Raw genomic sequence first — 14033 nt, 5'->3', positions numbered from 1 at the left:
AAGAGAAAATATATAGGAAGGAAGGCTCAAATTGATTAGCTTAATGGATTGGATCCAGCACAAGGACCTTACAAGGTCTACACAGGTATCCCCAGTCTTCCCTGCTTTTTCCTGCCTTCCAGCAGCATTTTCAAGGAATAGCCATGTGGGTCAGAAGACAGTAGTTAGGACACTCAGTCAGCGGAGTTCTGGCCAAGCAAGAGCCTGAACAGAATCATCTTGCACCCTTCTTTTTGCATCACTGCAGCTTCCTGACCAACATGGATCCACATGGGTTGTGCGATCCTCAAAGTAACCTCTAGCAGGGTCAGAAATGACTGCTGGGGAGAAGGGAGAGCTGAGAAAACCTGAGGCCATCAGCATTTCCTATTGATAGATTGTGGGAATCAAACCAAATTCTCAAAAATCTCAGCCGGTTTTAGGAATACAAGTATTGCCTCTTCTAAATGGGAACTGGATTACTCCAACAGAAAAATCAAAAGAAGTCAGACATGACAATGGACACAGTACTCCCTTGATCACTGCGTGCCATAGACAATAATGTGCCACATTGATAATAACCTGATGAGGTGATATGGCTTGGAAGTATCTTTCACTTTTATCCTGCAAACTTAAAATGGGAAAGAAAGGTAATCCTTGTTATGTATTCTTACACCCTCCATAACTTCTTCCAATAGCATTACAGTCTATTCAAAGCCCAGGTTCTGTTCCAAATAGCCTACTTTTCTACATCCATCTTTTGTTTTCCTTCATAATTATTCTTGATCTTTTCTCATACCACAAGCATATCTGGATTATGTTACAAGTAGCAAGATGCTCTAGGTAAGCAGTTTGCATCCAAGTACCTGCCCAGGTCTATTAGACTAGGAGGCTCCCTGGGGCTGTGCGCCCCCCCCCCCTTACCTTCTGCAACATTGAAAAGAGATGTTGCATTAGTGGCCATAACTGCCATTGAAGCATTCTTAGAGAGTTCATAATCTACACAAATAAACCCACGAGGGAAAAAGATAACACATTAGTGAGTGAGAAATCAAATAAAATGAACCAGGCTTTGCTAACAGAGCTGGACCTGAGAAGGAACAGAGAAGGTGGAAGAAGCCATTCCCAGGATTAAGGACCTAGATGGTAAAAGACATAAAGGTAAGAATGAAGGAAAAGGGGGTTAATATCTAGCAAGAAAGAAAGGGCAGAAAACAGTAGTAGGAAAGAATGGTGGAGAGCTTCTAAAATAGACTAAAACATTATTAACTAGTAAAAAAGCCCACTGCAGTCAAAATGCAGTGGGCGCTAGGAGGGCACGTCATGAGGCCGGCGGGGCTCTGTGGGATGGCTTGGGAAGGCCGGGTTTGCGCTGTGGGGCCGGGGGCTCGCGGCCTACCTGGATTGCGGTAGGCTGGCAGGCCATGGTGGAGGGCGTCGGCAGCGTCGGGGGGGGGGCTCCTGAAGGGTGTCAAGGGGGTGATGTCCCGTGGCAGCGCATCCGGCGGCGACTCAGGAGGCGGGTAGGGAGCCCCCGGCAGCCACGCTCTGCGCAACTGCCGAGGGCTCCCTCGGGCGGCAGCCTGACACGGCGAGAGGCTTCGCGCCTCTGACGCGTCAGGCCGCCAGCAAAAGAGCAACTACGAGCCGCGCTGCGCACGACTCGCAGTTGCTCAGGGCTCAGAATTGGAGGGACCAATCGACAGGCGCTTCGCGCCTGCCGATTGGTCCCTCCGATTGTCTGTCCAAAGGAAGGGTCCAATCCGGACCCTTCCTCATCCCGGACAGATCCCGCCCAAAAACCCCTTACAGCTTCATTTAGTCCGCGGCGCCCGCAGCACCGCAGGCGGTGTTGTGATACTGGTATAAAACATGCCTGTGTATGTACTGAAACAGAAGGGTGTCACAGCTGTCGTGCTGAATTCAGATAAGATGTTCTGAATTGCTCTCACACAGATATTCAAATTAGGTACAGGGGCAACCACTGCTAGCATCTTGAAATATGAACCAGTTGAGTCTCAGTGAAAATGATTGTACTACATCTTTATGACCCAGGGCATTTCCACACCCTTTAAATATAGTGTAAGGCTTACCTCAAGTAGTCGTTATATTTTGGCTCCTCCACATGACGTCGCCACCATCCAACATTTAGGCAGCATCTGGCCAGCTACATCCTCCATTTTAAAGTGCTAGTAGATGAATACCAAAAAGTGGATTCACCAACTTTTGAAGCGTTTGTAGCACTACCTAATGGAGAGTAGCCAGCAGCCCATCAGCCAAAGAAAGGTATGGAGGCTCAAATGCACAAGGCACCTGCCTCATCCCACCCCTCTGTTCCAGTGGACAAGCGGCAGAAAGAACTTTTCTCCAAATGCCTCCCCATCAGAACACATAGGGGAGTGTGCGTGCATGTGTGTGCGCACGCGAGAGGAGAGAGGTAGCGGCAGCAGAACAGAGGTTTTGTTTTTTCAAGTGAACTGCAAAGGTAAAAGAAAATTATCCCCAAAGTTGTAGCATAAAGCATACCTCTCTAAGCTTCCCCCAATCAGGAACGAGATTTATCTTTAAAAGAAGCAAGCCTCGTCATTCCATAAGTGGTGGCAATAAAGAAGTGCTATGCATCTATGATTAGATGCATAGTTATTTCAACGAAGAACTACTGATTAAAAAAAAAATTAGCGGGCATCGCGGCCCCTTCAAAGCATGGAGAGAGGCTGCCTGGCTTGAGTGACAGGCGGAAGAGAATTCCGTGTAAATCTCATTGTTCTCTTTCACTATTACCAGCAGCACTTATGGAGGGGCAGAAACACGAAATGGCAGCAGAGAAGAGACAGCAAAAAATATGAGGTGGGGCCAGGAGGTGCTATTATACGTAGTGTTACGCCACTCAGCTGGCATGACGATATTTTTACCCATGTGCAGAAATGCCCCCAATGTTGCCTAACAAACAGTAAATGGTGTATTTAGAAAACAAGTCAAATCTTCTTGTTACCTAGAGTAAATATTAAACTGCCTGCCATATATTCTTGATCATTTGTAGAAAAGCTTCTCTTTGTGTTTTCAATCCACAAGAACACAGGAGTGAAGACAGTTTCTGAATCAATAAGGGGAACGCACCCTTGGCAGGAGAGAAAATCTCTCCATGTGTAATTTGAAAGAAGACAATAGCTAGTGGGAAACACGTTATTTGATTAAGTGACATTGTTAGGTCCTACTTTTGCCAGCCAGAACACATTCCAGTTCTTATATAATTTTACGCCTTAAAACAGTTATGTGATACTTGTAACTAATAATCCCATTTTATAACAGAAACATAAGATCCAGTGTCTTGTCTGAAAATTGACTCAAGTGAATAGTTGTGTTGGTCTGAAGCAGCAGAACCAAGTTTGAGTCCAGTGAAACCTTTAAGACAAATGAAATTTAATTCAAGATACACAAAAGCTTATACCTTGAATACAGTTTTGTTGGTCTTACAGATGTCACTGGTCTCCAACTGTGTCTGAAAATGCTTAAAGATATCATAGTTGCTTGCAGGCCTATATTTACACATCTTCTAAGTCCATTAGGTTGGCCAACTGGACGAAGCAAGGCACCAACCAAATAGTTGAGTTCCCCAGCAAGCAGAAGAGTATGGCATTGTGGTCAAAGTGTAAGGCAAGGATTTGGGAGACCCAACTTCAAATTCCCACTCTGCCCTGAAGCTTGATGTCTGGCCTTTGACAGGTGCTCCTTCTACCTATCTTCTCTCTCACAGTTGGTGTGAACATAAAATGAAGGAGAAGAAAATCTTGAAGCTCGTACTGAACTCCATGGAGAAAAGGCAGGACAAAAATTTACTAAGTGCATAACCAATTCCATAGGTAAGTAGGGGTTATCTTTCAGAAAGCAACTCAGTCTGTACTCAATACATTGGTCAGTCCAGTCAGAAGCTTTATGGACCAGATGGAACCCTATTAACCCCATGAGTCATCCAACCTCTGCAAAGCTATCAGTGCAATACTACTAATATATTCCACTAATCCATGGTGGGGTCACTGCAATGCGACAGAAAGAAAACAGGCAACTCTTCCTAGTTGACTAGGCACAGATTGTCAGGTGCCTGGACCCCAGTGCCGGAACCTCCGCTGTCTTAAATATCAGCTCACAATTCACTGGATTTTGCTTGTTCTGCTAGCAAGATGCATAGCATAGCAAAGCAGCCACTTACCAGGCTGAACTTCTCTTTTATTGGACCGTAATCACTCATCAGGGTGCTTTTTGTATTGAGTTTCAGGACATCGCCAGTGGACGTGCCTATATAGAAGTAACTGTCATCCTCTGTCATCTGGGAAAGGATGAAGGAGGAAAAGGTTAAGAGCATAGATCACACCCTTCACTGTGATGAGTTAATAGCTTTGAACCAGCCCATGAGAAATCGATTGCAGTTTTCCTTTTGAGTAATATGGGTAAAGATTGAGGGCCATCTCATATAAAAGAACAGCAAGTTTGAAAAGTGTATGCTTTCCGTGATAACTAGCACAGTTGTAAATTGATCTTTTTGGCCTGAAGTTTAACTTGGCTTTATTTTGTAAATGACAACTCAGTAGACAACTTACCATAACACAATTGCCTATTCTTTTCAGCTGTCCTGTCTGACATTCAGTAGGTCGTATTTTTCTGTTGGGTAAATCCAGTTCCCATAAGCGAATAGTTCCGCTACAGCCAAACAAACATATTTTAAGATCAGTCCCAATGAGATCAAGATCAAATAAATATTTTTGACAGCACAGTGTTCAAAGAGGCACTATTTTCTTTCCAGCCTACCAATATCAAAAGAAGTGTATAACAATTTCCTATACATTCACTGAGGTGTATTAGGAACCTAACTATCTCTCATTATTAAAGGTGTAGATGGAGTTTTAGGTCATTTCAGGCACGATTCAGATATCTCCCGCCTCAGCACCCAACATGCTCAAACTACACTGTTTTCTATTGAAGCTGCCTGCAATTTGCTAAATGTAAGTAGTAATCATTCAAGATAGAGCAAGTCCCAAGGAAAGTGCAGGTGCCTGTTTCCTCTGCCTCACTTTCCATTAAAGGCAATGACTGTAATGAAAGAATGGAACAAACTAATAATTTCAAAAAATACCTTTCTTCCGTTATTAAAAGGCACAATGCGGAGAAATCTTACAGTGCTCTGCCTTTTGCAGACCTTTGGAGGTAAAAACTGTATATTTTATAGGAGGAACCTGGTGTGTTGGTCCACTTGCTAATCATAGAATTTAAGGATTCCACTCTTGTGCACTGCTTTCTAAACATACTGTTAGGTGTAAAAGGGGCAGAAATGCCAATAAAGAATGTTGATAATCACAAACCATTCCACTATGATCCCCAAAATATTAACAGGACAACAACTCTCTCACTTTTTCGGTGAGTTTGCCATTCAAGTAAACAGCATGTGCACAATTACATAGATGGATCCAGGCATGTAGCTGTGTTGGTCTGAAGCATCAAAAAAAGTCTGAGTCCAGGGGCACCCTTAATACTAACAAAGTTTTATTCAAGTTACTAGTACCAAAACCAGTTTTAAAAATGGGCTTTGAAATCGATGGCGGGCAGGAGGGCTCCCACAGAGCGTGGCAACCCAGCAAGTAGACCAGCAGGCCATCATGGCTGGTGTAGTGATGCAGAGTGCAGCCAGACAGCCTCGTCTGCTCCCTGGGGCCAGAAGGCTAGGAAGTGCAGTAGCCAATCACAGGAGCTGGGCCACCAGGTCTGGCGCTGCACCTGCGGGGGCATGTGGCCTGTATGCACATGACAGCTTATACCTTGACCAAAACTTTGTTGGTCTTAAAGGTGCCATCGGTATCTTATGAACTGTGCATGCACAAAAATGCTTGTACTTTGAATTAAACTGAATTGGTCTTAAAAGTACTGCTGAGCTCAAACTTTGTTCAATTAAATAGATGTTTACAGTATATTTTCAAAATGGAATGGAGATTTCCCCCCAGAAGAACAAAGCCTTACTTTCCAGCACTAACAAACATCTCATCCCTGCAGTTGGAGTACACCAGTGTGGTTGGATTCCCAGCACTACGAGCAGAAGCAGGACTGCCACAAATGGCTTCTTTCTTTTGGACACTCCACACCACCATGCTGCCAGGAGGAGGAGGAGATAATTTGCATGAATTAACTCCCATGCATGCATTTTGCAGAAGCAAAACCCACTGAGTTCAAGTCCACATACATTTACGACCCTTTGAAATATAAGATATCCATGATGAAACAGAGCGCAATGTTCTTCCCCAGAAAATAGATTCAGGTGATTAGCGTGCTGGTTTGAAGCAACAGAACAAAGTTTGAGTCAAGGGGCACCTTTAAGACCAACAAAATTTAATTCTGGGCAAAAGCTGTTGGGTGCGTGCATACTCCATCAGATTTGATGAAGCATGCATACCCATGAAAACTCATACCCCAAATTAAACTATGGTGGTTTTAAAGGTGTCACTGGACTCAAACCTTATTCTCCCCAAGGTGAAGTCTAATATTACAATTTATTGATTGATTTGTTTTGATTTGTTTCCCACTACTATAGGAAAGAGCCTCTTGTGGCGCAGAGTGGTAAGGCAGCAGACATGCAGTCTGAAAGCTCTGCCCATGAGGCTGGGAGTTCGATCCCAGCAGCCGGCTCAAGGTTGACTCAGCCTTCCATCCTTCCGAGGTCGGTAAAATGAGTACCCAGCTTGCTGCTGGGGGGTAAACGGTCATGGCTGGGGAAGGCCCTGGCAAACCACCCCGTATTGAGTCTGCCATGAAAACGCTAGAGGGCGTCACCCCAAGGGTCAGACATGACTCGGTGCTTGCACAGGGGATACCTTTACCTTTTACCTTACTATAGGAAACTGTCTTGCGGCAGGTTACAATCATAGAACATAAAACCCACATATAAACATATCCCCCCAATTAAAACCCACAGTTAGTAAAAACCCCAGTGACATAAAAACTCTCCTTCTCCCCCACCCCACCCACCAACCTTCACACACCCAGTGCTTCAAGGGTGGTCTCAGGTCCCTGACACAGAAGAGTTGATATATATGTAAATATATGTGCGTTTATGGAGGGGCCCTCTGATCTTCCACACTCTGGCCTCAACCAAAGACCTGATGGAAGAGCTCTGTTTTACAGGCTCTGTGGAACCATCAAAGCTCCTACAGGGCCCTCAGCATTTCCGGGAGCTCATTCCACCAGGATGGGTCCAAAACCAAAAAAGTCCTGGCCCAGGTCAAGGGCTGGGAAGCACCAATTGATTTGCGCCCATAGGGTGTGAATACATTTCAAATAGTCAATCTCTTAGCATGTCATACGCCAATACAATTGTTATCATAAAGTGCAGCCCAGCTCTAAGACTCAATATCCCAGCTGACAAAAGAGTGCATTGAGAGTAGCACCACCAGGTCAGAAAAAATGAATAACTCAAATGTATTCAGATGCAGCAACAAGATATGCAGACCCCAATATCGAGGTACATGCTGCCACTAATAAAATTCAGGGCAACTGACACAAGCTTGTCTAATATCCCTTTCCTCATCTGTAAGCAGAAAACTGGTCCTATCAAATTCAGTCTCTCAGTAGAGTTTTGCTGAGTCAGATGAGGGTGCAGCTTCTTGCCGAGAATATGCTTTGTATAGCATAGTGCTGTATAATTGTTTTTCAAAGGCAGCACTTCATTCAAGATAACAGCTTCTACCAAGCATGGAAAACTTGTGACCCTCTAAGTCCCTGCAGGGCAGGAGGGAGTAGAAAGAATTTCTATATTGTGAGACACTTTGAGTCCCTCTAGGAAGGAAAGTGGGATAAATATCTAGAAGAAGAAGAGTTGGTTCTTATATGCCGCTTTTCTCTACCCAAAGGATTCCCAAAGCAGCTTACATTCACCTTCCCTTTCCTCTCCCCACAACAGACACCCTATGAGGTCGGTGAGGCTGAGAGAGCCCTGTTATATTACTGCTTGGTCAGAACAACTTTATCAGTGCTGTGGCGAGCCCAAGGTCACCCAGATGGTTGCATGTGGCAGAGCGTGGACTCAAACCTGGCTTGCCAGATTAGAAGTCTGCACTCCTAACCACTACACCAAGCTGGCTCTAAGGAGATTAATGAATGCAGCGTACAACCTATACTGTGGCCTATCAAGTGCTTGGCAATCATCATCTTTTGGGGTCCATCAAAACACAGAGGCCAATCTCCTGGCAGTCCCTAATGGTTGGTGAGATGCATTCAGCATGGTGGATCACAAGTTGTACAAACCTCCTGAAATGGTGTCTCTTGAATACGGTTCTTATCTTTTCTGTACTGATAATTATCTCATCCCACTAGCTCTGAATGGTTTATCATCATAATTCCAGCATCACAAAGCTTCACAATAAGGAATAGTAGTATTGGAAGGTCTCAACATCAACAGAAGACTCTTAGTACTCCATTCTCTTAGCACTCAACAGTGCAATGGCCATTTCCACACTTGGCATAAAAGTTGAGAGGAAACCACTAATTCAGTTACCGTTACCTTCCATCATCTTGACCTCCCAGTGACACAAGGTACAGGTCATTTGGAGAGAATGCGAGATTTTCAATTTTGCCTTTATGAAGAGACAACCGAGCCAACATTTCTCTTTTTTTGTAGTCCCATAAAATGATATCTGCCTGGGGCAGAAAAAAAGGGGTCAGCATGACAATGGTACTTAGGACAGCGCTGAAGTTTGGGAGGTAGAAGATAGCGAGAGCAAAAGGAAATCAATTTAAAGAGTCATAAACATGCCTTTTAAAACAACCTTTCAGCTTGGTCACCCTTGATATCATATAAAGCTTCATTGAGCCCGAAAATGTTGATTTTGTCACTCTTCTAAAGGGAAGAAGAGCTCAAAAGTCTGACAGGTGCATTCCACTTAACAGACAAATGGCAACATCAAAAATGAACCAAGATAGGGCAAAGAACTTAAAAAGGGGAATGATTAGGCATTATCCACATTTTAAAGTGTAGACGAGCAGCCGATCTTCTGTCCTGTGGCACTCATATTAAGAAGTTAAGGATCATTTACTTCTATAAAAAGAAGCCAAGAGGCTCTAAGTGATTTGACCAGAATCACATATACATTACACTAGGAGGCAATCCAAACCCATAGCACTGATGCCTCCCTTGTACAGCTTTGAAGAAATCTATAATAGTTCAGCGCTTATGTTACCTTTCTATCTCACAATGCAATGCTTAGACAAAATGTCCATCAGAGAAACAACACAGACCTAGTCCTAACAATTAGCCTATCAATTACAGAGGAATAAAAAGGTTGTAACTACAACTGTAGCTCACAGGTATAAAGCATGAGATCTAAATGGATTCAACATATGCTATTTAATGCCTACACAAATAAGAACACAGTTGAGAAAGTATTATATCTTTTTCATCTCAACATAGGTACTCTCAGGAAACATATAGTTTTTAAAAGGGGCCTTTGTGTACCTTAAATCCCATGAATGTGATCTGACCAGAAGCCACATAAGATCCGCTTGAAGAAACTGTGACACAGGAGACATTGTTGGTATGTCCATGTAAGAAATCCTGAGTGCGAATGTTTATGCCTTGTACAATAACTGTACAACCCAGCGGATAGATGAAGTGTTCCCGATCTGGATGGCAGATGAGACCAGATGGAACATGCCCTGAAAAGCAAACGGGGGCCATTATGGAAAGAACGTGAGGTGCTCTGGAGTTTAATTACATGCACTGTTGTTCCAGGATGAAGACAGTCTTTCGATGTACTTTTGTATTGGTTTCCAACATGCAGTGAATAATGGCAGTTTACAGGCAAGCCCCTTAAACCATGCTGTCCCACATTAACACATGTTCATAAAACATACCAGTTCTTTGGTACTTCTTTATTTGATTTGTATCCCAAAATGATTCCGCCCCATTGAGATTCTCTCCCAAACCTTCTTTTTTACTGTTTTTATACAGACTTCAGGCAGAACAAGTTGAAGTTGAATTGCAGTTATGTTGGTAGGGGAGACTGATGGTTTGAAAGGATTCTAGACCTACCTGCTTTGGAAAGAGTTGGCTACAGAGCAGGTTAAGAGCTTGGGAGTGCTCGTGGACCAAGCCTGGCTGTTTGAAAAGTGGATAGGCAGGCTGCCCAAGAGTGTTTTTTATTGGCAGCTGATTCATCAACTCTCTCTGTTTTCAGAGTCAGCCAATCTGGGCATGCTAACCAATGCTTTTATAGACTTTTGGTTGGACTACCATAACACGACCTGCGTGGGACTGACTTTGAAGACAATCTAGAAACTGCAACTAGTTGAGAATGAGGCTGCCCAACAGCTGGCAGAAGACAGCCAATAGGAACACATCTTGCCTGTGTGAAAACAGCTTTATTGACTGCCAGGCTGTTTCTGAGTTCAGCTCAGTGTGCTTTCATAACTAAGGATTCATATATTTGAAAGATCATCTCTGTCTATCTGTCCTGATGATCTAATAATAATATTCTAGCTGGCACTACTGATTGTTCCCCCACTTAAGGCTGCTTCCTTGGCATCTATCAAAATCCATTCATTTTAAACAGTGACTCCTATCTTGTGGAACAGGCTCCTTGACGATGTGAGTTGGGTATCATTTCTAGGAAGTACTGTATGGCTGTTTAATGTTTTAGGATTTTTAATGGGGTTTGAGCTACAGGGATTACTGGGTGATATTAGGAGGGCTTTGTTGTAGGCTAGATAGTTTTATGGTGAATGGTAGGTCACCATGAGCTACAGGGCATAAATATTGTAATAAATATGCCAAACTAATGTTGAATTTGGTCTAGTCTGTAGTTTTCAAGCAGAACTCAGAACTCAGATTAATTTCTGTGTGCTTGAAGAACTATGTGAGAGTAGGAATGTGTTCGTAAACCATTTAAACTATGTAGCCCAAACTCTCTTGGCCAGAAGGCTTTTGGGAGAATGTTGAAAGATCCTGAATCAGATGCCTCCATGAAGAACTCAGGGACTTCTGAACCTTCCAACATCAAACCCAAACGTCCTACATTTCAAATCCTACTGAACCTCAAGCAAGACTCACTAAACTCAAGTGCCAGAACAGAACCTATTGAAAGCCTATGAATAATAAAGAGTGTGCTCCTGGATATGTGCAGAGTGTGGCTGTTGCCCAGAGAGCAACCAGAAACAACTGCCAGCCTTAGAGGCTTCCCAGGCATTCCACTCTGCCTACAGGTCATCAGTCACATTTCTCCCAGGAATTTAGGGTAGCATCTGTGTCTCGTTCCTCGCCCATCAGCAGGGTTGCCAGGGGCATCGGCTTGCCAGACCCAGGTTTGAAAACTCCTAGAGATTTGGAGATGGAGCCCAGAGAGGACAGGGGTCTCACTGGGGTACAAGGGCACAGAGTCCACCCTCCAGAACGTGCATTTTCTCCAGGGAAAAGCGATCTCTGAGATGCAATTCCAAGGGATCTCCAGGTTCAACCTGGAGGCTGGCATCCCTCTCTGTGTGGAAGGGTAGGATGAGAGACAGCGGGACTACCCCCAATAGTAACCCCACGGCTGAAATGGAGATTTGAACCCAGCCACTTCCTGCCCTTCCTCGAGCCCGCGGGCCGCTACCATTGAAGCCGATAACCGCCTCCAGCTCGAGCCCGTTCAGGTGGTCGTTGGACGACTCCGCATCTCCAGCCGCCATGGCGAACGCCTCCCTCCGCGGTTGTGTACGCGAGTCGCTATGGGAACGGCGCCTGCGCTCCATGGGCCCGAGCCCGCAGCGCGTGCGTCGGGACTCGCGAGGGAGTGGGCGTGGCTTGATGATGAGGGTTTTGTCGCCGGCTGGGCACGCGAGCTTGGCATAGTGGTGAGGGATGGCCGGCAGAGAGGTGGCTGCGGGTTAGAGCGTCGCTGAAGAATGCTCGTGCACAGTCGCCGGCGGGGCTGGAAGGGGTCCTTAAGGAGCGCGCGCCGGTGATGACCTTGAACTGGGCCATAACGCTGGCGTACCTCCGAGTCATGCCTCAGTTTTACTCAGCAGCGGTTCATGATTCGATGGGAGGAAGCTTGATAGGTGACTGCCACACGCAAAAGCTGCAACTTGGAATATCCAGACAAAGCGGAGTCTCTTAAGGACGCCCAGGGATAAGGGAAGATGTGATTTTGTAAGTCAGCTCCAAGAGACGGAGGCCTGTTCGATTAAATATGTTCCAGGTAGGGATGTCAGTCCACAGGTGGGCCTGGGCATCCCCTGGAATTGCAGCTCATCTCTAGGCAACAGAAATCACTTTCCCTGGAGAAAATGGCTGTCTTGGAGAGTGGACTCCATAACATTACACTTCACTGAGGTCCCTCCCCCTCCCAAGTCCTGCCCAACCCTGGCTCTGCCCTCAAAGTCTCCAGGTATTTCCCAGCCTACAGCTGGCAACTGTAGTTCCAGGGGACATGGATGATTGAGTCAGTTAAAAGGAAGAAAGTGGGTTAGCTTACTCATATCTCGATGAGCATATGGAATCTTGGCTGTAATGTCCCCTTTTGCCTGTGGGTTCTCTGGTTATAATACTCAGCCCCCCCCCCCCCTTTAGGTCCATTTGACAGAGAAAAGCTGGCTCAAAACATCAGCAGTTTATTTGCTAGGGGATAACTCCAGCAGAAAGATCTTCAGCTAACAAACAAACTGGAAACTGAAACAAGAACTCCACCCAATAGAACCAAATCACATAAATCACACAAATACTGGGGAGGAACAGACTGTCCCATTACATGGCTGGGTGATATGAACATATATGGTGATGTCCACCCACCCTGCTTTCAAAAGGGCCAATGATGTGTATGGAGGACGAGGGGGGGGGGGTTGGCCATAGAAATCCTTGCTGGCTTGAGGCTCATTGCACAGGTACATTTTAATTTACTTCAAGGGTAGGGGATGGAGATGCATAGGCCTGTTCCAGCCCTGTTTCTGCATGCTCCACCTCCCAGATGGAGGTGATGGAACAATTTGGGTCTGCTCTGTTTCTTGGTGTAGTGGTTAAAAACAGTGGCCTTTAATCTGGAGAACTGGGTTAGAATCATAGAATAATAGAGTTGGAAGGGACGTCATGGGTCATTAGTCCAACCCCCTGCACTATGCAGGATACTCACATCCCAATTGCTCATCTACTGTAACCTGCCACCCCTTTGCCTTCACAGAATCAGCCTCTCCGTCAGATGGCTATCTAGCCTCTGTTTAAAAATTGCAAAAGATGGAGAACCCACTACCTCCCAAGGAAGCTTGTTCCACTGAGAAACCACTCTAACTGTCTGGAACTTCTTCCGGATGTTTAGATGGAATTTCTTTTGAATTAATTTCATCCCATTCATTCTGGTCTGTCCCTCTGGGGCAAGAGAGAATAATTTTGCTCCATCCTCCATATGGCACCCTTTTAAATACTTGAAGATGGTTATCAGATCCCCTCTCAGTTGTCTCCTCTCTAGGCTAAACAGACCAAGCTCCTCCAACCTTTCTTCATGTGTCTTGGTCTCCAAACTCCTCACCATCTTTGTTGCCCTCCTCTGGACACGTTCCAGTTTGTCAACATCCCTCTTCAACTGGGGTGTCCAAAACTGAACACATTATTCCAAGTGAGGCTGAACCAGAACAGAGTAAAGCGGTACCATCACCTCCCGTGATCTGGACATGATACTCCATTTGATACAGCCCAAAATCCCATTTGCCTTTTTAGCCACTGAGTCAACTGCTGACTCATGTTCAATGTATGGTCTACTAAGACTCCTAGATCCTTTTCGCACATGCTACTGCCAAGACAAGTTTCCTCCATCGTATATTGGTGTATTTGGTTTTTCCTACCTAAATGGAGAACTTTACATTTGTCCCTATTGAACTTCATTTTGTTCAGTTTAGCCCACTTCTCGAGCCTATCAAGATTATTCTGTATTCTGTTGCTGTCTTCAGTTGTGTTTGCTACCCTTCCCAGTTTAGTATCATATGAAAATTTAATAAGTATCCCCTCTAATCCCTCATCCAAATAATTTATAAATATGTTGAACAACACAAGC

General features: G+C 44.9%; 1 protein-coding gene across 2 annotated transcripts in view; it reads right to left on the bottom strand.

The window, feature by feature from the left end:
* The window catches only part of CFAP52 (cilia and flagella associated protein 52), a 41237-nt gene extending 29492 nt beyond the window's left edge, over positions 1-11745 (bottom strand). The window contains exons 1-6 of one of the 2 annotated variants that reach the window (XM_077327518.1): positions 11604-11745; positions 9470-9669; positions 8519-8655; positions 5986-6114; positions 4575-4674; positions 4187-4303 (exon numbers count right to left, since the gene is read on the bottom strand). In XM_077327518.1, coding sequence (XP_077183633.1) covers positions 4187-4303; positions 4575-4674; positions 5986-6114; positions 8519-8655; positions 9470-9669; positions 11604-11742 — 822 coding nt within the window. In that variant the 5' untranslated portion in view covers positions 11743-11745. Of the gene's footprint in view, positions 1-4186; positions 4304-4574; positions 4675-5985; positions 6115-8518; positions 8656-9469; positions 9670-10045; positions 10194-11603 lie in introns of those variants that run through there. The other variant, XM_077327520.1, reaches the window with a different exon arrangement.
* Between the last annotated feature and the right edge of the window lie 2288 nt (positions 11746-14033).

Source organism: Paroedura picta, chromosome 3, assembly GCF_049243985.1.
Source record: "Paroedura picta isolate Pp20150507F chromosome 3, Ppicta_v3.0, whole genome shotgun sequence".
Classification (NCBI taxonomy): domain Eukaryota; kingdom Metazoa; phylum Chordata; class Lepidosauria; order Squamata; family Gekkonidae; genus Paroedura; species Paroedura picta.
The sequence above is the reverse complement of the archived record's forward strand: the minus strand, read 5'-3'. Positions and strand labels throughout refer to the sequence as shown.